The 25,874-nt window shown below is 41.9% G+C and overlaps 1 protein-coding gene across 1 annotated transcript in view; it reads right to left on the reverse strand.

The window, feature by feature from the left end:
• CPNE4 (copine 4) overlaps positions 1-25,874 on the reverse strand; it is a gene marked incomplete at its 3' end in the record, with an annotated part of 189,730 nt that overhangs the window by 71,408 nt on the left and 92,448 nt on the right. The window contains exons 5-7 of the mRNA XM_084306945.1: positions 25,599-25,673; positions 14,188-14,271; positions 13,183-13,272 (exon numbers count right to left, since the gene is read on the reverse strand). Coding sequence (XP_084163071.1) covers positions 13,183-13,272; positions 14,188-14,271; positions 25,599-25,673 — 249 coding nt within the window. The remainder of the gene's footprint in view (positions 1-13,182; positions 13,273-14,187; positions 14,272-25,598; positions 25,674-25,874) is intronic.

Raw genomic sequence — 25,874 nt, forward strand, 5'->3', positions numbered from 1 at the left:
TGCTGCTTTCCATACAGAGGCAGGAAATTAACAGCCAAAGAAATCCGCACAAGGAGACATATATTGGCAGAAAGGTAGATCAGGCCCTTATTCCTGTAGCATTAAAGATCGAAGGAAAAAAAAAACAAAAACAAAAAACAACACAAAACAACCTCAAATGTCAACAGCTTTACAAGTACATGCTTAAAGCTCTGAACAGCCAGGAAAAGGGGAGCAAGTCAGCCTAGGAGAGCATTCAATGAATGTTACATTACCAGGATTCTGTATTTTACTTTCGTAGGTCACCTTTAAGCTACATGTAGTGTTGAGGATTTAAAGCACTTAAGGAGATTAAAGGTTCAAGTGCTGTGAACAAACAAATTTAGGCTACTAAAATCACATTTCTAAATTTTAAAATGTGCATGAGATGATTAAAAGTACGAGTTAGTGATTTTTAATTATTTTGTGCAAGTTTTCCATATTCATAAGTCTGCGTGGAGAAGCACGCACTGCATTCTGATGAGGACCGCCATTATCTCACACAAGCCTAGGTTTCAGGGCCAGGAAAATAAAGTTGCATTGCAGCAAAATCACAGTTTCAAATGTCCATTGTATCCCTGGGGGCTGACGCTATCATAGTGTCAACCACACGTTTTCTGCTGACCTGCTATGGCCAACCACTCTACTCTGTTTTCCAGAGCTGATGAATAAATTCTCATGATGTGCATGAATTCTCCATTCCCATATGGGAATAGCTGGAGCCAGGCCATGCTTCTGCTTCCCTCATTGCAGCCAACCCCAGCCAAGTGTCAGAGCAGAGCTACCATGCTAGGGCTATCTGTGACTCCCAGGAGATGATGAGTGGGACTGAACTGTAGCAGAGGGATCCCATACTTGAAATCAAGTAGGAAGGTGTATAGGTTTTCCCACTGTGCCCAGGACAAATACAAGGTGAATTCCCCCATGGCTGGATGCTGACTTTTCCAGACAGCTCAGAGAGGTTGGGGAGCACACTCTTATTGAGGAAGTAGACACCTTCCCCACAGGAACCCTTCCCAGGTAATCTGGATGTGTCCTGCTACTTTTCTTCCTTAGCGTCAGTATCACAAAATATTTAAGTGACAATTTCCAGCACTACACAATTCATTTACTAATAATGTTTACCACCAGTCTGCAGCAAAACTTTTTTTTTTTTTCCATGATCCCTTTTATTCACAAATGGTTGTTTGTAGTATTTATTATAGAGAAAATGCCCTTGAAATCTGACAATAGGCAATTTTTTTTACTCCCACATTTTAACCTGGCCATGAGTTGAAGAATGATTTTTGGCACAATTCAAACAAAGTACTCCTTTCACTATTTTGAAGAGCAGAGACTGAAACACTCTTTTCTGTCTAAGAGTAGAATTGTGATTGCTTAATGTCAGTAGCCTACTTTTTTAATTAGCCTGTAAAAATAAGCCTTTCCAGACATCTAATCATCAGATTTTCAAAAGTTTTGCTTGAAACTATAAATGGAGACATTAAAAAACAGAAATAGCCGATAACGAACAGGGATTCTGTTGAAGGGTAGTATTTTTCTGAAAAAAAAATTAAACTAATGTAGACAAGAAAGAAATGCAGGAGAGGGCTGTGCATGTATAATCACGATCAGGACAAGTATTTGAAGGTATCCAGCAGAATTCCATATGCTGTCCTGCAGGTGCCAAAGAGTTGTAAAGGAATAGCCTGGCTTTTCTGTGTGTTTATACACAGCAAACTGGACACGTTTATGCTCTAAATTATTCATTTGCCTTTTACTTTTTCACGAAGTTGTACTGAAGGTGAAGAAACCATGCACCATGACATATCACTGCTATGAATATACACAATTTCTCAAATGATAAAACATTAGTCACTCTTTCAGATTAAAATCAACGCTTACATTTCACCTTGAAAGTCAGAAGCCTAGTGGTGCAACAACATTCACCATAAGAAAATATGAAAACTACATGTCATCAGGATCCTCTTTCTGTCAGATGGTAGTGAATATTTAGAAAAAGACTATATAAGACAAGGGAAAGATACATTCATCTTTATTTCACCATATTCTCTCAGATACTCGCAGTCACCAACTTTACATTCCTAAAGCTAAAGAGAGCATCCGATATATAATGTTAATAGCCACTCAAAGAAATACTAATTTTTATAGTTTTTTTTCACACATTTACAGTGTTTGACCACCCAACATCCTTTGATAATGTGTCCCATGATTTAACTGTATTGTATAGAAAAAAAAATATTTCTTTTTGCTTTAAGCATTTTGCCTGTTCTTGGTGCTTATCGAGTTCACATGTTCTGAGGAAAAACAAGCAAATCATTTCGCCCAAATCATTCATGACTTCACAGCTATCTATCTCTACAAGATTATATTTCTGAATTTAGACTCTTTGTAGAAATAAGCCTTCCTATACTTCTGATCATTTTGTTGACTTTCTTTGTATCTTAGTGCCGATCTTTTTTGCTAAGATTCTTTCGTAACATTTTGAAGTCAAACCAATCCCAGATAATTGTTTCATTTACAAAATTAGTTACCCTATTATTTTTCTTTTTCCTCAGGTCCCTTGCTGATAACTTCCTCTATTTCTTCCCGTTTTTAATTTCTTATCCAGAATAAGCTGTCAACAGAAACTATGTCATTTAATATACATTTAAATGCATTCTGCACAAATGGGTAAGTGCAGCTAGCATTCATCCTCTTTTGGTGCCCAATTCAATGGCCTGGTCTCTTGACTCCTGTAGTTATCTGGGACATCTGATGTGATTCAAGGTCCCACATATATTTCCATTAAAACTCTAAATAATACTCACTCTTCAGATCTCTGAGATGCTGCTCTGTAAAATGTTGTGTTATTAAAGAGATGGGGACAAATGAGAGAACTTGATTCTATGAACTAGTCCTGCTGTTGTTGTCACTGTTTAAAAGGTATCACAAAACCCCCTCTTTGTCCAATATTTATTCTCTACTGCTGAAACACTTAACTATTGGCAAAAGTGTGTAAAAGTGTGTAAAACTGAATTGTTCTTGTTGGCATCCCATGAGATTTTCCATTATGGAAAAGAATTTGTCATCAGTAAATCCTGGAATTTCTCAGAAATAAATAAGGACACTCAGTAGGAACTCCAAGCTAATAACTTGATGACTGACTGTGTAATAGGTGATTAGTAGATCTGAACAAACCTTAGGCACTTGCTGTCTAAAGAGCTCTCTGGGAGATCAGCTGCTGATGCTGTTGTTGTTCATATCTTGTGCCTTCAGAACAAGGACATTTAGAGTCTAAGGGACAGGCCACCCATAACTTTTTTTTCATGACCTGTTCAGAGATCAGACTAGAAGACTCAAGAGTTTGTAATACTGGTGATATCGCAGAACAGTTTCTAACATTACCTGCATACTCTTTCTCTTAAGGATGTACAGACTATACATGTCTGTACTTTTCTAGGAGAGGAAGGATTAGTATGTTTGTGATGCGCAATGCCATCCCTTTGTTAATCACAGGAAAAGCAGACCCAATGTCTGTCATGTTCAGGACATGAATCTTTGATACCAACAGTCTCCGTTTCTTCCAGTACTACCACAAGGAGGACTGTGTTCAGCTAAATGCTTCTTCTGAGGAATCCTACAGAGCATAGTTATTGAGCATTTAAAAAATCGTTTTGAGCTCTACTGTAAAAAATGGACATGTTTATTTAAGATTTGATAGAGTATATAGATTATTACACAGCCAAGCTCTGTGTGTTACATAAGGTTTATACACTTTACATACATCTATCTACACTTTACAAATTGTGCATAGTCATTTACCTGGGAGGAAACATATTTTTGGCAAAGGGAAAAAACAGATCTCTAATTTATTTTAACAGAATATATGGCAGGTGAGATCACTGTATGTAGAAAGGTTAAATATCTAATTCCAGTGTGACATAAAATTCACACTTCTCAAGTGACCCCTAGGTACTGAGACATCTTCTAAAATATTAAAATTTAGACACACTTAATAGCTACTTCTGCCCTAGTGCTGCCCAGAGTATCACAAACATTAATTTATAATTAGGTCCCTGAAGACACTTGCAGTAATTTTTTTTAAGCAAATGTATCGTTTTGTCCTGAATTTGTCTCTGTCATGTTCCCTGAGAATACTCTCATTTTAAATATACATACTTTATTATCTGCAATGTGCAAACTTTTTTGTGTGTCAGTATGTTAGTATATAAACTATAAAAATATGATTGATGACTAGAATTTTAAGGTAAGCTTTGTATGTAAGTAGCAAAATACATCATTCATAGTAAGAAATACATTACATGATTTAACAACAAGATAATTTCTATGAGTGTGCAATTTTCAATTTACACAGTAAAAAAGATATCTGAAAAGAAACCAAGGGTTTATAAGTTTGATATGTGTCAGCAGCATTGTGATGCTTTGATTCTTTATGAGAGCCTGAAATGAGATTGTCTGAAAATTACTTTTGCTATTTTTTCCTGGATAAACTGAAAGAAATTAAAAAAAAAAAAAAAGTCTACGAAAAAATGGTTACACATTCATTTTCTCCCATTTTTAATATCATAAGATATTTTAGGTCACACATTAAAATGTCCTGTAGACATGAAAGTGTGAGACTGACAGATTTTCTTTAACATCTTCAATACTTTAAAATTCTCTAACTACAGCATTCAGCTGCTTTGCAGGGCTACAGCTAAGCCTTAATCCTACTCCGTTTTTGTGAAAGAAAAGCTTCATTTTATTCTTTTTATTCAAAATGGTAGCACTTGTTCCTAAACGTCTGCAGTAAGCAGCTCTGCAGCTTATACTGGTGTCTGTACAGTGCCTTATCAACACAGTGATTTGAAAATCAGGAAGAATGCAGAGGTCATTTAATTCAACAGTATCTCCTGTGCCCACCCTCCATCGTGGAACTGATCCTCATTACCAGTGGTTTGCTTTATCTCATATGAAATTGTCCCAAGGATGGAATTTAGTGCTTTCTCAGCTATTGCCCCGTGAAGGAAGCAGACACTTCTGATTGGGATTATAGTCAGCAGCACGTATGGGAGCCTCTGTTTCATTCCAGGGAATTAATGCTCACTTTCAAAGACAGCTCCAGAGATGAGGGAGAGAGATCCCTTCAGAACATTTCTCATATTGCTGACTTTCATAGCAAAGCTGGTTGTATTTATGTATCTTCGGATGTAACCATGGAGGCAGTAAGAAATTGGAAGATGAATCACAATAAACACAATGTACAAATTAAGTGGAAGAAATGCTCTCTTATTTGCAAAAGATAAAGAGAGAAAACAATCCTTGCATTCCTCAGAGCAGAGGAATAAACTCATACACTTTTCCTGTTGCTTGCCCTCTCTTCACCCTTGTTTCACATAGTGAATGCTCTTTGAAATGTTAAGGTGAAGTTTCTTCATTTTTGCCTCAGGGCTTGTGGTACTGGAGGCCTTGGGGGAGAAAATAAAAATCTCCTCTTGCAGGGTCAACTAGGAAATTAGGTCTATCAAGATTAACCCAAGGGAACAGCACGAGTCTTCTGTCTCTTGCTCCCCTGCCAATTTGATTCATATATACCAGCTTCTCAGCAGTTTACCATCATTTTTATCAGTATCCCAAACCCTTGGAGATCTGAATATCAACTCTTTTTTCTACCACTGTATATCAGATACTCACTCCCTTGTGCAATCCACTTGCACCCCTAATTGTTGTGACAACACTTGCCAGTTAGATAGCTATTTTATCTTCAAAGCACTTCACAAACATCAATTAACCCAAATCTAGATTAATTAATCTAACAATTAATTTGCTATATATCCAGCAGTTACAATAATGGAGAACAAACCAAAGCCTATCAAAGTCTGCAGAATGAGTTTCCCTGACTCCAACAAAAAATGGATCAAGCTCATTTCTTGAGTCCACTTCTGTATCCTCAACCTTCACTGCAATCTGGTATTTTCTTCAATGGATTTATCATGAGTACAGCCAAGGAAAGAGGGAGAGTGAAAAGGGAATCTGAGAGCTGAGATCACAGACACCAGGTCTTAATCAGTTTTGTTTTAAGGATGGTCTTAAATCTTGCACCCCACCTGCACAGAGTTTATGGAGATTGGTAAAATCAGTCCTCAGTGTGCTCAGATAAATCATGGTGCCAAACACACTGCTGCGATTAATGAACTCAGGAGGCACTCGTATTATAAACTGATTGCTAAATTATAGATTAACCCAAACTGACAAAACAGGGTGAGCAGTCGTAGCAAATTTCCAACAATCACTGTACATCTTGTGAAGTAGGCCACTTGAGTTTTTAATGATCATTGTAGTGGTCCTGCAACAATGGGCACATAGAGAGAATCAGGGTGGATATGAAAGACAGCAAGAGAAACGTTTAAGTATTGTAGTATTCTAATAAATTATTTACTGGAAAAGTACAGCTGATGGCTTTTATGCAAGGCAGTCTCATAGAGATCAGCTTTTAAAGTGTCATTTATTTTCATTTTTTAATAATCCTCAAAATAATGGATCATCCTCTCAGAAGACTGTTTAAAACTCTTGCTCTGGTTAAGCAGTACATACAAATATTTCTATTCGCTTTTACCAGATGCCTGTTTCTTTAAGTGAGCTTGTATTAGACATCCCAATACTTAAACCTAAATTTTTGTGTGCTTGTTTTGACCACCACGAAAGAACATTTATTATCTAAAATTATCAGCTCTGCAGTCTTATAAGAACTTCTCTGGAAAATCACAAAAAGATAACATCCTTATAATGACTAATAAATGTTATTCAGGTTACTAAATAAAGATCTTCACCCTCCAAGAGCAAGGCAATTATTCTAAAGATTCCAGGAAAATGTCTTGACCTAATGAAAAATTACCAATTTACTGAAAAAGCCATTTCAAGACATCTTTAGATTCATATTAAAGACAAGTAAAGATTGAATCCCTCTTTCTTGTTGTTAAAGACTTTCCACAAGAAAGACTATGTATGCAAATACCTCTTCAGTGACACCAGGGTAAGCACAGAGGGAATGATTGGCTCCAACGACATTAATTTTGTGAGTAAATTGAAGAGGAAAATGTAGAACTGAGTAGTTAATCAGGTATGACTGAAATCACCCAATCAAGTAAATAAACAGCAAGTCTAGCCTGCGCTGTAATTGGTTCTTAATGCCAGTTGCTTTCTATATGGAATTAAAAGCGAAAAGAAAACTGCAACAACAAATGAGTGTTCTGTTATGGAGCAGTGTGAAATCCTTCAGTTCACGCTTTTCTAATTATCATTTGATACTGTTTGAATTGTCCTTTGCGCCACACGCTTTCTAAAATCCTGCACAAATCATTGCTGTTGACCATAAACCGTATCTTTCTATATTAGTGCATCAAACACTGTGTGACAGCTAAATTGTGGAAGAATAAAAGCACTAATGGATTTGTTTGAACGTATTACTTATTGCTTGTCTCTTAAGCTTTACTTGGCCTTCTTCACAGGTTCTGCTCAGTTACCTTCACCGCTGGCTTTCAGAGATACTGAGAGCTTACTGAAGGATTACAGTTTATAATATACCTGTATAAGCAGAGCTGTAGTCAAGCATTAAAGGTCACTCAAAGCTTATTGATTTTGAGAACACTGCAGCAATAACTCAGAGAATATCAAAATAACCACTGCTATTTGCTTTTCCTTAACTCAGAATGGAGTAATCAATACACTTACAGACCTTTAATAAACTTTTTTCTCTAATGATCCACCATTTTGCATGAAAGATTCAACACTTTAAAGACATCAGAAAGAAACTTGGTTACAATTATTTGAAAAAGACCCAACCTTTCGCACAATAGACTCCAGGGAAGAGATTAAAATTAAAATAAAGTGTTTGCCTATTTGCATCCAGCATGACATCAAAATCTTTTTTTGCAGGCTGTGGAAATTCTATTAATATTGTAAGCAAGGAACACATTGTGTAACAGTAACAACAAAGAAGAGACACTGTGTGGATTATCGACTTCAGCAAAGCACAGACTTCTCAAGAAGACCTCGTTAAGAGTGATCCACCAAAAAAAATGTTGCCTATGCCAGGGAGGGATGAAACAATAAACAAACTGACAACACTGATGAAGATGCAATATACAGATTTTTGAAAGGTAGAAAAATATCCAATGGACATTCTTCTTTTGAAAATTTTCCCTATTTGGGTAGAAAATGAAGACAATTTTCTACATAAATATGGCATGTTTCCCTTTCCTTGTAGTTTCTTTTTTACTGTAGCAACCATTTTCTTCTTCTTTTTTTTTTTTTTTTTTTTTTTTGGCCTCTTTTCCTTTTTATCCTTATGAGCAGAATGTCTTTCATTGAGGTTCTCTGTACAACCTCAGCAGAAGATATTCTTACTCTGTGCCATGTGCACTGTGTGGTGTGTGCCTCTATAGCACCTTATTAGGTGTTTATTCCCTAAATATTACAATGTATAATACCTACACAAAAAGAGATGATATTTCAGTGTATGTTATGAGGACTCTACTAGAACAAGAGGAATCCAGAACTACTAGAATTGATGGACAGTAGAATATCCCTATCAGAAGATACTCACAAAGCAAGCCTGAATTTCAAATAAAACCTTGATGGCAACATACTTCTCATACAGAAATCAAAACCGAATGCCAAAATTCCACAATTTAGAGGACCTTCAGCACAGCAGAATAGGATAAAAAAAGAAAAAAAGGTCTCAAAGGGATTATAACCCTCATTTGGATTTGTCAGTAATCACCAATGTGAACTAAATCTCTTTAGATATTAGAAAGGCAATGTACTACTTTGGATCAAAGAGATATTTTCTTTTAACTTAAGCTCATACACAAATTGTCTGCATTGTTAGCATTAAAAGAAGTTATGACCAGCACTGAAGTGTCACTAGACTTCTCAGGTGGTTTCAATGTCTGGAAAGAAAAGCTCAGTAGGTTCATAAATCTAATATATCTGTTTCATAATAAAACCTAGAGCAGCAATAATTGCAATAAAGTTTTAGAAGGCATCCTGAGAGGAATAAAAAGTAACTGCTCTCTGTCCAACCGCTAAATAAAGCAAAATTAGTGGTTTTTTTCTTCTTTTTTTTCTTCTTCTTTTTTTTTTTTTTTTTTAAAGCCCGTAAGGAATTCTAATTAACAGACTTTGTAGAGGATGCTGGTGAAAGACTTTTGAGGGAGATCCTAATTATTGGTAGCTTTGATTTTAGTGACCTTGCACATCTTATCTTTTTAAACAGACATTTTCAACAGGGAAGAATTTCAAATGCCCAGACAGTGTAAACGTTGCTTGGGGTGCAACACTTAAAAAGGGTAAAATAAGTTAAGCTGAGTTGTTTCAGCCCATTTTTGTTAATCCCCACACTTCATAACACAAATCAAACCACTAAGCTCAGTACCCATGCGATTTCAGTGGCAGAGATGAAATGCCAAGACTTCAGATCTCCAGACAGCCTACAGAGGCATACATGTTGTGCACTGATGTGTCAAGGGCAGTGGGCAGTGTAACGTGTCTGCTATTGGTGAGAAGTCTCCTTCCATTTGCAAAATTTCCACAATCTGACATTTCCCTTCAAACACTCCTGTTCCCTCCTAAAGCTTTAACTTAAATTATGCCTTCCAGAGTATGTCAAAAAGAAACAACGGGTATGGGTTCATAACCAGCCATCTCTGTAGCACTTGCTGTTCACAGTGAGCAGGCAATCCTTGTGAGAAAGTCAGCATAGTAGCTGGAATACACAAAAACTCCCCGTGTTAAATATGGCACAGGGAATCCTTCCAACATTTAACGGTAACACATCGCTATATACTTAATGGAGTGAAACAAAGCATCTGAAGTCAACGCTTCAAAAATATGGTAGTGTGAAGACGGGAATGCTTAGTCAATGTAAATCAAAGTAGAAGCAGTCTTACAGCACTAAACCCATCAGAGACACTTCACCTCTCTGATTCTTCTAATTTCCACTCTTTTGTCCTTGCTATCATCAAATTCCTAAGTTATGGTCTGCATAGAAGGAAAACAGAATTGTCAGCTGACAAGTTCTGTATGCTATCTGTCAAACACAAGTGATTCTGGAGGCTGCTTTACCATAGCAGCCTTATCTTACACCCACCACAAGGTGTAAGGGGCCTGAATTGGAAAGAAGCTTCAAGCTTCTTATTTTACAGCCACAATTAATTTTAAAATATTTTTGCATAAAGGAATCTAGTGCAAATCCTACTACTTTTAGCTTTCCTGTGAATATCTGAACTGCAGCCTTAGGCAAATATTCAGCCATCTAAATCAGGGCCCGCAAATATTTGCATACACAAATGAAAACATACTCTCCAAAAAGAGAAGAGAAGAGAAGAGAAGAGAAGAGAAGAGAAGAGAAGAGAAGAGAAGAGAAGAGAAGAGAAGAGAAGAGAAGAGAAGAGAAGAGAAGAGAAGAGAAGAGAAGAGAAGAGAAGAGAAGAGAAGAGAAGAGAAGAGAAGAGAAGAGAAGAGAAGAGAAGAGAAGAGAAGAGAAGAGAAGAGAAGAGAAGAGAAGAGAAGAGAAGAGAAGAGAAGCATTGTGAAGAATCAGACTACTTTGAAAACTGTCAATAGGTTTGTAAGATCCATTTTGATTTAATTCTCTTCTTCACTCATTCCTTCACCTTCCACTTTCTGCTTCTCTACAGGTGGTCCCAAAGGACTATGCTTGTTTCCCTTCACTTCTCTCTCTTAACTCCATATTTTGGCAGTATCATCCGTAAATAAATTCAACTATTGTCTCTGTACTCGTAGCTCAAAGATATCCCCCTTTATTTCCAGACCCATCTTCTTCCACCCAAGCTGAAATCTCATCCTTTCTCACACCTTCTCACCTCAGTCTTGAAAAGCTTAAAGCATAGTTCTTCCTCTAGAACCAAAACCCTCTACCCTTATGGACTTCATAGTGCCTTGACATTTCTAGGCATCACATTTCATTTGCATCTCTCCCTAGAATTTCTCATCTAAGTGATTTAAAGGCCACATACACACAATCTCATTTCAACAACAGAAATATGATCCATCTCTTGTTCCAGACCTTTACAATCACATTACTAAAGGATGTTGCCCATTTCATTTTAAGCTACTTTATACATGAGCTACTTCCACCAGCGGCTTGCCTTTCTCTAGTAGATCAAAGAACTGCCCAGCCTCCCCTTCCAAGCCCTTCATTGCTCGCTCCACTCAAAAGCAAAATCTCAGCTCCCAGCCCTGCTGGAGCTGTGATGTGAACTCAACATCCAAACGAGCACCCTTTGTGCTTTCTCCAGTGCTTCCCTTTTGTCAGGAAGTAGCAGCCTGGCCATCGGAGGTACCATTAAAGGCACCAGACAAGGCAGGTCTCATTATCCTTGACTGTCCTTTGAATCAATCATGTTACGGGATCTGGAGGATAGCTGCGCTTTTGTTTTTTTGTTTTGTTTTGTTTTGTTTTTTTCTCCCCTGTCCTGGGGAATGATATTGCTTTACACAACACAGAGTAATTTCCTTGTCTTTTATGTTTCAGGCAATAACTCATAGATATTTAATCTACTCCAGAAATTTATAAAATTGCAACCTCCTGGGATACCAAAGTCATTATTCTGACACTTCACATTACTTTCATTCTACACATGCTACCATAAATAACTCCTACACATTCCTTCATTTGCATTAGAAATCCTCTTTAGTCAATACTGTTAATTTTGCTGGCAGTTTAAAATGGAGGCCATTCTTTCCCTAGACCTCATTCTCTATTTCATCTGCTACAACTCTGTTCCAATCTCAGTGGACATGCCAAACACAGCGGGTTTGACCATTTACCAACTAAGAGACAGATGGAAAGATCTTCTGCAACTGCTTCCCTATACCACCTGAAGGAATCTGTTGGAGATTCCTTCCAACATCTCAGATGAACCTCCCACAAACACCTTGGTCTGGCCTCTTAAGCACCTTGCTCTCCATCTACTCCATCCTTTACTTCTCCTTGCTCCATCTCTCATTCTTTCCTCAAACTCCCTCACTCTTTCGGTGCTTCTTTTGCCTTTGGTCTCATCTTGTCTGCTCACCACTGCCACAAGGGACAAAAAAAATACATACCAATACCATTCTGTATTCTGTGTCTTCCTTGTGCATCCCCAGTGCCATACAAATGTATATATACAAACACAGTGTTGGTATCACTGTTGTTCCATAACAACTGTGCTGATGTTGTGAAGTCATAAATCACAATCAGTATGACCAATATAAATTCAAGAATTCACAGGACTCCCTTTTATCTTTTTCCACCCATGTGTGGCATGCATTATAACATGGAGACCAAGCATTTTATTTCTTCTATCTGCACAGCACATCCTACAGTATGTAATGAGTGAAAAATAAAAGTATAATTTCTGCAGGGTTATACAACTATAATGATGTAAGAAGACAGGCATGTAGAGAAAAGGAACAACTACACACCCTGGTATGGTAAGAAAAAAAAGAGACATTTTGGGGTCCAATGTCCTCTCGCCAGCTCCGAGAGGCTGAATAGACACTGTGGACAGTGCTCCTTTTTAAACTTTAATTTAGTCTTAACCTTAAACCTGAGTAGAAGAATAGAAGATTCTGATTCAGCCATGATTTAACCTAAATTAGCCACAGGGAGATGAATTTCTCTGCACAGAGCTCCTGGAGCCCAAGCATCAGTCTTTCTGCTGAATAGTTGCACTGTCATTACAACAGTGTGTGTCTTTTTGTGGTCTCCCCATTTTTCATATATGTTAACAGAGCTCATTATTCAATGTTTCTTACAGAAGAACTCCAGCCAAAAAAGTGAGGAAGTAGCTAAACTGGTTGCAGAGCTACCACTTCTCTTGAGCATACTTACACCAGTTGAGTGGTGCTGGGTTCAAATTATTCAACTGATTGGCAAAAACTGCACAATTATTCTTCCAGGTTACTGTAGGAAACATGGAGAATAATCTACTGATTACAGTGGATAACCACTTTTCTGCATCTTTAATTTGATTGTGGTAGCCATAAAACAGCTGCACGATCATCTTGTCTGTCAAAGAAGAGTGCAGAACAGAGTAGGAATCTTCAACAGAAAATGGAAGACACAGATGTTTGCTATGAGTAAAAACTATTCAGAAAGTAGGAACTGCTTCTGACCTTTAGCCTGCGATCCTGGTCTCCGCTGCACAGAGAATTTACAGATACTTTAAAGGTCTTCCAGGCTGGATTTAAGTTATTCATCACAACCTGAGAATGAAAAGAAATGAAGGGAACCCTTAATATTTGCACATTTCTACTAACAACAGCCACAGTTTAAAAAATAGTAATACCATAAAGAGGAGAAAACAACTGAGCTGGAGGTATGGTGAACAACATGCATGGGATACCTGTCCTGGAGCAAATTGCGGTTTCCAACAAACCTGCTCTGGAAAGCACCAGAAAGGAGCATAAGTGGGGAAATGGGCCTGCATTCAGCTCACACTACAGAGAATGCCCCAGCACTGCCACGCTACAGTAGGGGTGTAACCCACAAAAGGAAGGCTGTAGGATACATCTCTGAACTGGAAGCCATGGAAGAGATGCAGGCCTTGGCAGTGGGGATGGGCACTATCAACTTATGGACACATGGTCTTCCTTGGTAGAATACTTTATGGGATACATAACAAATAGGCTCATAACCCCAAATACCCAGCATAACTCCAGCCCATACACCTAGATGCTGCTTTTAAAGACAGTGCCAATCATTGCCACGGAAGCAGTAACAATATTGTGGCATAAGAAACAAATGTAAAGGACCCAGATTACAAATCTTTTTATCACAGCAAGCTATGAGGAGCCAAGCGGATGCAACATGGCATTAATAGGAAAATATGATACTGTCTGTAGCATGGTTTGGGCTAAATAAAATATGCATAAGTACTGACCTGCAAACAGAGCATCTGCCAGTTTAATTAAACTTAAATATTTGGCTTCAATACCATCTTCCCTTACTCTTGTGTGCATAAGTCAAGACCTGATACCCATTAGTAAATAATTAAAGCAGAGATAGAAGGGTTTTTAAACATGGGTGCTTGCAATACTTTTTTGACATTGGAAGCACAAGCTACTCCTCCTGACAACCTACCTTTGTCCTTGGAAAGTAAACCCAACCCTATTCCTTACCTCAGTCCTGTGAACAAGTTGCTGGGTTGCATCATCATTCATCCGGAAAATCTCCAGGAAAGGATCAGATTTGCTGAAAAAATCCTAAAATAAAACATAGGACAGGTTACTCTTGAGAATTCTTTTTCTTTGAGCCTTTCAGACACACTGCACCTGTGCTTTCCTGACTGCTAATGAAAAAAGAGTACCAGTGTGGTTTTAGTGAGACCTCCTGGTGTCCCTCAGCAATATTTCACTCATGTGCTTGTTCCACAAGGACTTCCATGGCACTGCTGTTGCTCTCAGTTTGGCTATTCAATCATGGCAGGCAGAATGGTAAAATCACACTGTTTTTTTTCTGTTTTGTTTTGTTTTGTTTTTTTTTTTAACCTTCGTAGACCCAGTCTAGATTCCTGAGCTTTAGCTCCTTTACTGACCTAGCTTGCTTATTTCTGCCTCCAAATCTGCTTGGTCTTTTGACATCAGTTTTTATCATGCAGTGTTCTTTGAAGCATATTCTACAGTGGCACTGCCTTTCATGCTGTTTGCCCACCCTCTCAAAATATAAGTTAACTGGCCAAGACATCATGCTGCTACCAGCTAACACAAGTATTGGCAAGATGGATTAGAGAAGGTTAGAAGAGCAAGTCCTCTTTAGAATGTGAAAACATGAACCATGTAAGGATGACAAACAGAGCAGGTAAATGCAAAAAATTACTTGGCATCTCTGTCATGCAAATCTGTTACAGGCATTTGGGTTCATATATGTGTTGTACCATAATATACCTCTCATGGATTTGCAATTATCTTACAAGTCAGAGAATTCTTAAACCTAAATTAAGTTGCTTTCTATAGTAGAGCTGCAGTGTCAACCACAGCCTTTTTAATTTTAACAACATCCTCTTTTTTCTGTGCAAGCTGACTGGCTGGAGGAAAGGTTGCTGGGTGTTAGACCTCCACAGCTGGAGGGGAAATTGCTCACTGTGGAGTTAATCGACAGGAGGTGGATACGAATGGTCTCCATCCATTTTCTGGAGTCACGACTCCCATCTTCATTTCCTTCTTCAACAGAATCACGACTAATGTTATGCATACGGATATTATTCTTCTCTATCGGCCACATCCCAAACCTCCACAGACCTCTTCTGCATCTATCTGGGGCAGAGAGCAATTCTGTTTGCTCTCCTGGTGTTTCTATGCAAGTGTTAGTATAAAAATAATTGTAATATGCATAGTTAGTTCTACCCTTTTCTCCTCACCAAATGTCCGCCATACTGACAAGATAGCCATTGGAATAGGAACAGCTTTGGATAAGATATTAGCTAAAGTCTAGGGGCATCATTTTGGTCAAATTTCTCTTCAGCACATTGTTACTATTCCACAAATGCAAGCAAGCAAAGAAATCGGAGCTTTGAAAATGGAAACCAGAATTTGAATGTCTGGAGAAGGAGATGGATCTCTAGGGACCGTGCAGTCTTGGGCAAGACTCAAGCAACCTTAAGTCTTTTCCATGCCCTGAAGATGAAATCTGTCAATGCTGCTGTGTTCGATGTGTTGTTCTGTGAGCGACCTGTTTCTTTTTCTGCTAGAGAAAAGGCAATGGTGTGTTTAGAAACTGATGCAAAGCATGTTATGTGTGCATCTCTTCAACTTTATCACATGGAGCTCTAAACAACAAAGCTGTATGTTTGACCATTTTTTCCAATTACATGGTTATGATACATCTAATGTAAGAGCGTGTAGAACTAGCACAAAACCCAACAAATCTGTAACTAAAGAGTTTTCCTCAAGGCCCTGATATAGATTTAGTATGTGGACTGAATTCCGTGCTTGAAACTTCTGGTCTGTAAGGGGCTTTGGTGATCAAATTCTGCCAGATTACTACTGCACAGCAGAGACGAGAGTGAGGCAGCTGGTTTAATCATAGTGACACCAAAATCCAGAGTGCATGGGATTAAAAATGATTGAGCTGCCTCTTCTTACTCATAAGCATATTGTTTAAGGGTGAGTAAAAGCTTTGTTTAATGGATATTTTATGAAACACAGATTTGGTAAGAAAAGTTATCTGAAAGAAAACACCTCAAAATGATACATCCGAAAGAATGCACCCCGCAGTGCAGAAAACTTCAGAAAGGATAACAGGATTTTGTGTAAGAAGACTCAAAATATAGCATCACTCTGAGCTGAGTATCATGAAAACTGACACAGCAAACCTCAGCACTAGGGAAGTAATTTTTAATATCTGGTTGTAATAACCAAGGCAATACTATCTGAAGGGAAAGATTTTCACTCTGGATGATAGCTTCTATTGCCCCTCCTCAATGTAAAAACAAAGCTTAATTCCTTGCAGAATCAAGATAAAAGCCTCAAATCCTTCAGTATTGAAGATGCTCTGTAACAACTTAAAAATGATATGCTAAATAAAAACATTTTCTTAGTTATTAACATTTTCAAAGCATTTTTCTTGTTATGCTAAATCTATCAGCTGTGCTTTACCTCACATGAGAATCTTCTGAAAGAAGAATAGCAGCAATAAAGGTTTAATGTTTTGATAATTTAATAATGCTTGAATGATTAATGTAATGCTTTTGCTCCTAGTATAATGCACACTGCTCTTTCAGTATGTGTGGCAGTTACACAATATTAACACAAATACATGGTTTAAACTTTAAAAAATTCACCACCTCTGTTTCTGAGCACCTTGTTTGACACATCTTTAGGTATGCTCATTTTCAGAACACGACACTTTTTAAAGCTCAAGTTTAGGGGGTCAAGTCAAAGGTCCCTCAGAAAAGACACTAATCAGTTTTGGAAATTCATCAGTAGCAGGACAAAGCATTTAAGAATTTTTAGTAGTTCAGTACTGAGGTGTCCTGGTTTCAACTGAGACAGAGTTAATCGTCCTCCCAGTAGCTGGTATGGTGCTGTGTTTTGGATTTAGGATGACAGTGATGCTGATAAAACAACTATCTTTTAGTTGTCGTAAAGCACTGCTTACACAGAGCCAAGGCTGTTCCAGCTGCCCACACCGCCCTGCCAGCCAGGAGGCTGCGGGTGCACCAGGAGCTGGGAGGGGACGCAGCCAGGACAGCTGGCCCAAACTGGCCAGAGCCATGTCCCATACCCTATGGGGTCGTGCTGAAGACTGGGACTGAGCAGGTTGGTCAGAGTGTGGCTGCCACCGCGCGGGGTCTGTCTGGGCATCATCACTCAGTGGGCAGCGAGCAATTGCATTGTGTGTCACCGTGCATTCATCCTGGAGGAGAGAAGGCTCGGCGGGATCGTAGCAGTGTCTAGACATCCCCAAAGAGAGGATGCAAAGAAAACAGAGCCAGGCTCTTTTAAGTGGTGCCCAGCAGACGTACAGCTCTAGGTGGCCCTGCTTCAGCAGGGGGCTTGGAGCAGATGACCTCCAGAGGTCCCTTCCATCCCCAGCCCTTCTGGGAGCTTCTTTCTGGGTAAAAAACAGGGCCCTTTTATAGCACTGACACAGAAGATAGCGTAGGATGCCACCACGTAACAAGGGAGGTACTGCTCAATTCTATCTTCCACCTGAGACAGCCAAGAGGTTGCGGTGCTCCTGATTTTCTCTAAACAATCCTAGGTTTCTCATGCATATTCCCACTGTCCCTGGCCAATTTCCACCTTCCCAGGTGGAAAGTTGTTCCTCAGTTTCTTGATGTGTCCTCATCAATGGTGGAACGCAAAAAGCGGTGTCACTTTCCAAGACTCCTTTGGGAGAATTAGGAAGTAGGTATTCTTTATTAACAACACTGGGTATGTGGGGGATAATTCTACCCAACACGTACACCTAAGCAAGAAAAGGAGTACTTATTTATGGGACGGGAATATCCATATTTATGCAGTTCACAAGAAAGGGCAGGATTTATGCTAACGGTTTCTCAGAACTAATTATCATATTGTCCCTCCTGCTGTTGCAGGTCAGGTAACCTCTGGTGGTTGCACTTCGGGGCTTTCTGGTGAAGGCTCATCGTCTTCTTCATCCTGTACTTCTGTCTGTTCTGTTTTGCACACGCTCAGTCATTGTTTAACTGCTTCAGCACTCTTGGTCTTTTAGAAACTCAGCTAACTTCTTTAAATTCTGTTTTGGGCACCGTGTTCCTTCTTCAGCCTGGATTTTGTGGGTAGAGCTGAATCTTCTTATCACGTGAAGCCGATACAACAACTGAGCAATTTGAACTTTTGGGCTGCTCCTGTCTCCAACACCTTCGCACTCCCATGTTGACTTCCCATCCCCCAAATGACTTCTCACCCCCACGTCTCACTCACGGACCCGCCACCCACAGCCATTCCCCATCAGGAGCAGACATCCCCAAACCAATTCATGGTGGGGACAGCAGGGGAGGGCTGTGTCCAGCCCCCTTCCCCCCCCCCCAACCCCCCTCTTGCTGAGCGATGCAGAAAGAAGTGCAGGCAGAGGCTGTGCAGGGTGGAAGAGTGGTAATTTATTCTTCCTGGGGGAATCGTGGCTGCCACCCCCAGCCCGTCCCCAGGTGAGGCCCGGCCGCCTGCTCAGGCGGGGGGCCCGGCCTGCCGGCCCGCGTGGTCCCCGTGTCCCGGCTCCTCCTGCCGCACCCTGTGCAGCCAGGATGTGTCCCCGACGTCGGCGTCCTGCGGGGAGCGTGGCAGCCTGCGCCCGACCTGCCCCGCGTGCCACGAGAAGCTTCTCTCAAGTCTGCGCTCCGTGGAGGGGCTGCGCGCCCTGCGCCGGGGCGAGACGCTGCGGGAGCGGTAGATGGAGGGGCTCCTCTGCCCCTGCCCCCGCTGCTGCTGCTGCTGCCGCCGCCCCAGCCGCGCGTTGCGCTGGAATCTTCCGCGGGGTCTTCGGACCAGGCGCACCACTGCTACAATGGGCCCGCGGCACATCGGGCAGGTGTTTCTTGCCTCCGCCCAGACGTGGATGCACTCCAGGCAAAAGGAGTGCCTGCAGGGGTCCACGCGAGCTGCGCTGGACAGCGGGCCCAGGCAGATGGGGCACATCTCGTCCCCGGGGGCCTCCTCGGGCTGCTCCTGCTGCTGTGGCCGCCGGCTCATGGTTCCTGCAGCTTCCGCGACGTGCAGATGGTCGTCCTGTGGGGGAGGCTGCCCTGGTGCTGGGCGCTCAGCAGCTGCCCGGGGTCTTCAGCACCTCGATGTCTCGCGGGTCGCCGGCAGGACCTCAACACCTCGCTTGCCACCAGGAGGACTACTGCAGAGAGAAGCAGGAAGAAAATGTTGTATCAGCAAGCAGACATTCGCTTTCTAGGTTCTGCCAAGTTGTCTAGAGTGCTGTAGCTGTCAGCAGTCTGTGCATGGATTGCAAACACAGACTACGCTTAGGACAGATGAGGTACACGGATGTCTATAGGTGTGAGAGCATTACCGAAGGCCCTTGATGTCTTGCGCGCAACAACAATGGCTTCGCGTATGCCTATAGCAATAGCTCCGCCTCTCTCTCTCCTTCCAGCCGTGGAGACTCGAGCTCTCGCCTACCACCAGCCGGACTGGCCGCAGGCGCCCCGCGCAGGGCATTTATAGGCAGCCCCCTTCTGTGAGGCCAGAGGTGACATCAGCAGGGTTTGGGGTGTCCTCACAGAAGGGGGCTGCCTATAAAAGCCCTGCGCGGGGCGCCTGCGGCCAGTCCGGCTGGTGGTAGGCGAGAGCTCGAGTCTCCACGGCTGGAAGGAGAGAGAGAGGCGGAGCTATTGCTAGAAGCATACGCGAAGCCATTGTTGTTGCACGTGAACCATCAAGGGCCTTCGGTAATGCTCTCACACCTATAGACATCCGTGTACCTCATCTGTCCTAAGCGTAGTCTGTGTTTGCAATCCATGCACAGACTGCTGACAGCTACAGCACTCTAGACAACTTGGCAGAACCTAGAAAGCGAATGTCTGCTTGCTGATACAACATTTTCTTCCTGCTTCTCTCTGCAGTAGTCCTCCTGGTGGCAAGCGAGGTGTTGAGGTCCTGCCGGCGACCCGCGAGACATCGAGGTGCTGAAGACCCCGGGCAGCTGCTGAGCGCCCAGCACCAGGGCAGCCTCCCCCACAGGACGACCATCTGCACGTCGCGGAAGCTGCAGGAACCATGAGCCGGCGGCCACAGCAGCAGGAGCAGCCCGAGGAGGCCCCCGGGGACGAGATGTGCCCCATCTGCCTGGGCCCGCTGTCCAGCGCAGCTCGCGTGGACCCCTGCAGGCACTCCTTTTGCCTGGAGTGCATCCACGTCTGGGCGGAGGCAAGAAACACCTGCCCGATGTGCCGCGGGCCCATTGTAGCAGTGGTGCGCCTGGTCCGAAGACCCCGCGGAAGATTCCAGCGCAACGCGCGGCTGGGGCGGCGGCAGCAGCAGCAGCAGCGGGGGCAGGGGCAGAGGAGCCCCTCCATCTACCGCTCCCGCAGCGTCTCGCCCCGGCGCAGGGCGCGCAGCCCCTCCACGGAGCGCAGACTTGAGAGAAGCTTCTCGTGGCACGCGGGGCAGGTCGGGCGCAGGCTGCCACGCTCCCCGCAGGACGCCGACGTCGGGGACACATCCTGGCTGCACAGGGTGCGGCAGGAGGAGCCGGGACACGGGGACCACGCGGGCCGGCAGGCCGGGCCCCCCGCCTGAGCAGGCGGCCGGGCCTCACCTGGGGACGGGCTGGGGGTGGCAGCCACGATTCCCCCAGGAAGAATAAATTACCACTCTTCCACCCTGCACAGCCTCTGCCTCCACTTCTTCCCGCATCGGTTATCTGGGGGGGTTAGGGGGGGGCTGAACACAGCCCTCTCCTGCTGCCCGCACCACAAATTGGTTTGGGGATGTCTGCTCCTGATGGGGAATGGCTGTGGGTGGCAGGTCCGTGAATGAGATGTGGGGGTGAGAAGTCATTTGGGGGATGGGAAGTCAACATGGGAGTGGGAAGGTGTTGGGAACGAGAGCAGACACATGGTGACGTAGCCCGACTGGGAAAAAGGCTGACAGCAAAAGTCTCCTAAAAGCCTGGCAGCAGAGAATGCCTGCCAGCTGCGGAACCGGGCCTGGCAACCTGCAGCGTCCCTGGAAGGCGCTGCTGGCCTCCTGCAACCTAAGTGCAGCCTAAGGGTACCTAGGAACCAGAGACTTCCTGAAGATACCAGCAGCAAGGGCAAAAGCAGGGAACGACAAGAGCAAGGGGCTGTCTGGGAAGGAGGAACGGCTCTGGGAAGGGTGCCATTCCCAGAGACTAGGAAGCATCGGTGTCTATCGCTCGTCTCAGGTGAAACACAGAAATTAGCAGCAGCTTTTGGCTGCTCGAAGGAGGTGGTGTCCTCTGCCCTCTTCTGTCTCTCTTAACAGAAAAAGGACTCCTTCTCGACCCTAAATGGAGCGCCTCTCCCCCTCAGAACTTCTTGTGCTGCACAAATTGTTCTTGCCTACATGACATCCTTAATCCAGTGAACCTGTGCTGGGGATTCCCGGCTGACTCTGAACTCTGATGGGAGCCTCACGTCTTTGCAGTGACGCTTTGTTCTTGACTCCTTGGTGCCCACCCTCGGGCCCACTCCTGGGTTTGGTCTCTTCCAAGATGGCTTTTCTTAATTAGCCTGACACCTCTCTCCACGCTTGCCTTGAATCACAGAATATTGCCCAGTGGTGGTTTGTGGCCATGTGTAATAACGAGAACTTTTCAGCAAAGAAAGCCTCCGTGTATCGCAGCACCCTACCAACTCCCACTTGCCGTCTCTCCACACCCGCAGGCAGGCGGGCATCCCTGAAGGGCTCAACCCTTTGGAAGGTCACGGCATGAACTTCGTTGTTGTCAGAAGCGGGATTCTGTAAAGCGTGCACTCCGGGATGCTTTTGAGCAGATGGTAGAAGAACACTGGGAGGTGCACGAGGCTGTCCTGGTTTCAGCTGGGACAGAGTTCATTGCCTTCCCAGTAGCTGGTGTGGAGCTGGGTTCTGGATTTCGGATGACAGTGACATCAGTGACACACCATTCTTTTAGTTTCTGAAGACCACTGATTACAGAGTCATTTCATTACATTTCAGCTGCACATACTGCCCTGCCAGCGAGGAGGTTGGGGTTGCACAAGGGGGACACAGCCAGAACAGCTGTCCCAAACTGGCCAAAGGGATGTCCCCCATCATGTTGAGGAGTAGTGCTGAACAATAAGAGTGGGGGGGCTGGCCAGGGTCGGGTGGCTGCTTCTTCGAGTCTGGCTGGACATCAGTCTGCGGGTGCTGAGCAACTGTATTGTGTAACACTTGTTTCATATAATCCATTGTCATAATTATTATAATTACTTTCCCTTCCCTTTCTGTCCTATTAAACTGTGTTTATCTCAAAGCACGAATTTTTCTTTCCTGATTCTCTCCCCCATTCCACTGGGTGGAGGGGAGTGAGCGAATGGCTGTGTAGCGCTTAGCTGCCTGCTGGGTTAAACCACAGCATGAGGAAATACATTAAAAAAGTGGTATTAGCTTTTACTTTACAGACATTTGCTGGAGAATCTCAAGCCTCTCTTAGAACAGGAAAGGCAGTTTGCCTGCCTCACTGCTCATAATTTATTACAGCCATCATAAAAATGTAGCTGCTTGTTATGGTAATTGTGACACAGCTATTAATGCAATAGAACCTTTCCAAAAGTTATTGTTCCTCTGTGAAGTGTTCTCAGTGGATCTCTTGAAACAAAGATGTGCCATCTGAGCTGACTGGGCTTCAATAAAACATGAAAATGCCGTTATACCTTCCAAACAAGTACTGTAATAAAACTATAACCTTTATTTCTGCAAAGTCAGTTAACTAAAGGAAACTTTCTAACTGTGACTTTCTATAATTCTGTACTGAATGTTTCAGTCACCCCTTCAGGAAAAATTGAGTAGGCTTTATTTGTTTTATGGCACCTCTAAAACTCTTGCAGTTTTACATGGGGGGAGTAAAAACAAAACAAAACAAAACAAAACAAAAAAACCAACAACACAAACATACACTGCCTGATAAATTATACCAACAAACTTTCTTTCATCTGCCAAAAATGTGTTCACACTTTTTTCCCTAGTGAAGGAAACTCTTCTATTCAGGGATCACAATTTGGATAATCTTTCAAGCTTTCCTTTAAAGGGTGGAAGAAGAAAATTGTTGTCCTTTCAAGACACCGCTGATGGTAATGGATTGGAAGAATATTTTTTAATCTTTAAAGTACATCCAGAATCTCCTCTCACCCATTCTTTTACCCACAGGTTGTGTTAGACAAAAAGATATAACTTCTGTCACTTCCACAGACACCAGGGCAGGACACGCTGATATGACAGACGTGGCTCTGTGTAGCAGAGCATGAGCGATTGCTCCACAAGCTTCCTCTATCTTTCAGGAGATTCCTAGGCCAGTCCCAGCCCTCAGTTTGCTTCTCTGACATAATCTCTCTGCACAGATCTTCACTCCCCTGAGAAGGGACAGGCATGCAAAACCATGCTTAGGCTTTCACCAGACGGGCTCTCCTCTATTCTCTAGTGGGTTTTTTGAAACTTTATGCGACTTTGGAGCACCCATGCTTTTTCATCAATGGATGAATGGCATAATTTAAGGAACTTCAAATCTTAGTAACAGTAATTACTAGTAGTGCCTTGCATCTACTGACATCAAAGTTAATTTTAAGCCATATCAAAAGCCATAGCCTCTTCTTATAAACGAGATGAGCAAAGTTTCAACCAGATTTAGAGACACGCCTCTAGCTGGAGCAAATTGAAAGACTTCTTTCAACAGTGACTGTCTTTTAGTGATTTTCATCAGCTGAAAACAGGAGTTTTGATTCAAATAACAGACAGAGTCACTGCCTGAGTTGCACACTGGGGATTTGTTTTTATTAGATGAATCCCATCTTGACTAGACATGTTAAAATGGCAATAGTGGTCATGCTCTTGCAGTATTTCTGAATGATCCTCCTTAACTTATCCCTATAAGTATTTCAACTACTCTCTAAAGCTATTGCACCAGCCTAATTTGGAAGCATGCTCTGGCAGTATCCTTTGAGTTAAGAACAACAAGAGCCATATGTAACTCATAACATTAACACTAGATTATATTTTACATTTGTGGAGAAGGAATGAGCAAGTGAAGTCCAATTATATTGTACACACCTTTTCTTTTTTCTAGGTGTGACTGTGAGTGGAACAGGAAAAATCTCGAGTGCAGTTTTGGAAATCAGGTCTAAAAATGTCTGTCTTTAGACGAGGTTGGTAAACCTATATTTCGACAGCTAAATAAATTACGTGATTTAGAAACACTAGAAGTCCAGCAACTCTGGAGAAAGTGGTAATTCATCTTTCAGATGAGAAACAAATTAAGGTCCTGATCATTTATGATTGTTAATGATCCTAACCACAGTAATGCTATTTACCTGTTATAAATAAATTCCAGTACTATTAATCACTTTCTGCTTGCCTGAGTTTTCCTGGCAGTTACAACCTAAAATGTTATTCATCAGTTATGGCATGATTTTGAAAATCTGATGTATGTAACCAAAAGTACTGTCATTTGATTTTAAGCTACTTAGTGGTCAAATTTTTACAAGCACATGCTTGGAGCATCAGAATTGTAAACTTTTGTATAGGGCTATCATATGTTTTTAATTAGAGCAGCTTCATATGTAGGAAGGGACTCTTTACCATTATTAAGTATTTACTCTTTACTTATAAAGTAATGGTAGATATTGTGATCCAGTGCAATTGTAAACATCTGATCTTTAATTATATGTAAAGCCGTATTATCTAAAAGAGGGTTATAGTCTTATGACACCTACAGATTACAAAGATATTCCCCAGATTACCTCAAATAATTATGCGTCTTCTATTACACTGAAATAACAGAGAGTGTGCCTTACAAGCAGTCACCTAGATTTCCTGGGCTGTGTATTGCTTCAGGTGCTTATTATATGTGTATTGCTGAACAAGATCAGATACTTTTAGCAAGATAGTTCTTATAATGAAGAGTAGTGTTTGAGTCAGTGTAGAAATTCCTTATTAAAATTTGAAAAAGGATTTAACAAATATGCTACAGTCTTTTACTCACATTTAAGCTAGATTTTGGCTATCAGAAAGTATATAATGAGTGAGCTGTTTTCTAGCTTTTAAAATCCTTGCTTCAACTATATCATCTTTGCCTACTTATAGAAAGACTTCTCTAATCACTTCTCACTTCTCTAAGCACTTCTGATCTGTGGCATTTTAAATAATTAAGTTGTCTTAGCAATAGCATAATTAAATTGTCTTGGTTTTAATTAGATTCCCTTGATTTTTTTTTTCTAATTACTTCACAACTTAAGGAAAGCCTCACTGTGAACACTGATCTGAAATCTCTGATGTGTTTAATAATATGAGGCAAAAAATATCTGTAGGTGAAAATCTCATCAAATTATATTTGCAGGCATTCTTATAACTTTCAGTAAGGTTAATATCAAGCAGCTTACCTTGTCATCCAATTTCCGTGCGCTGAATGAAAGTTCAACGTAGTCATCATTGCCAGACAATTCCTCAGCAATCACCTAAATGGAAAGCTACATTTGAGTTTTGCATGGTGTAATGAAAATGGAGAAAGGTGTCATTTGCCAATGTGAAGACTGGAGACCCCATTAGGAAACTGGAGTGTGGTACAAGTTAATACATTTCTCTTTGCAATCAGGAAGGACTAATAGCATTCGGTGAACCACTTGCCCAGCTGGGTGACAACTCATTAAGCCTCCAAA

The sequence above is a fragment of the Netta rufina genome (genome assembly GCF_964035555.1).
Source record: "Netta rufina genome assembly, chromosome: 2".
Classification (NCBI taxonomy): Eukaryota; Metazoa; Chordata; class Aves; order Anseriformes; family Anatidae; genus Netta; species Netta rufina.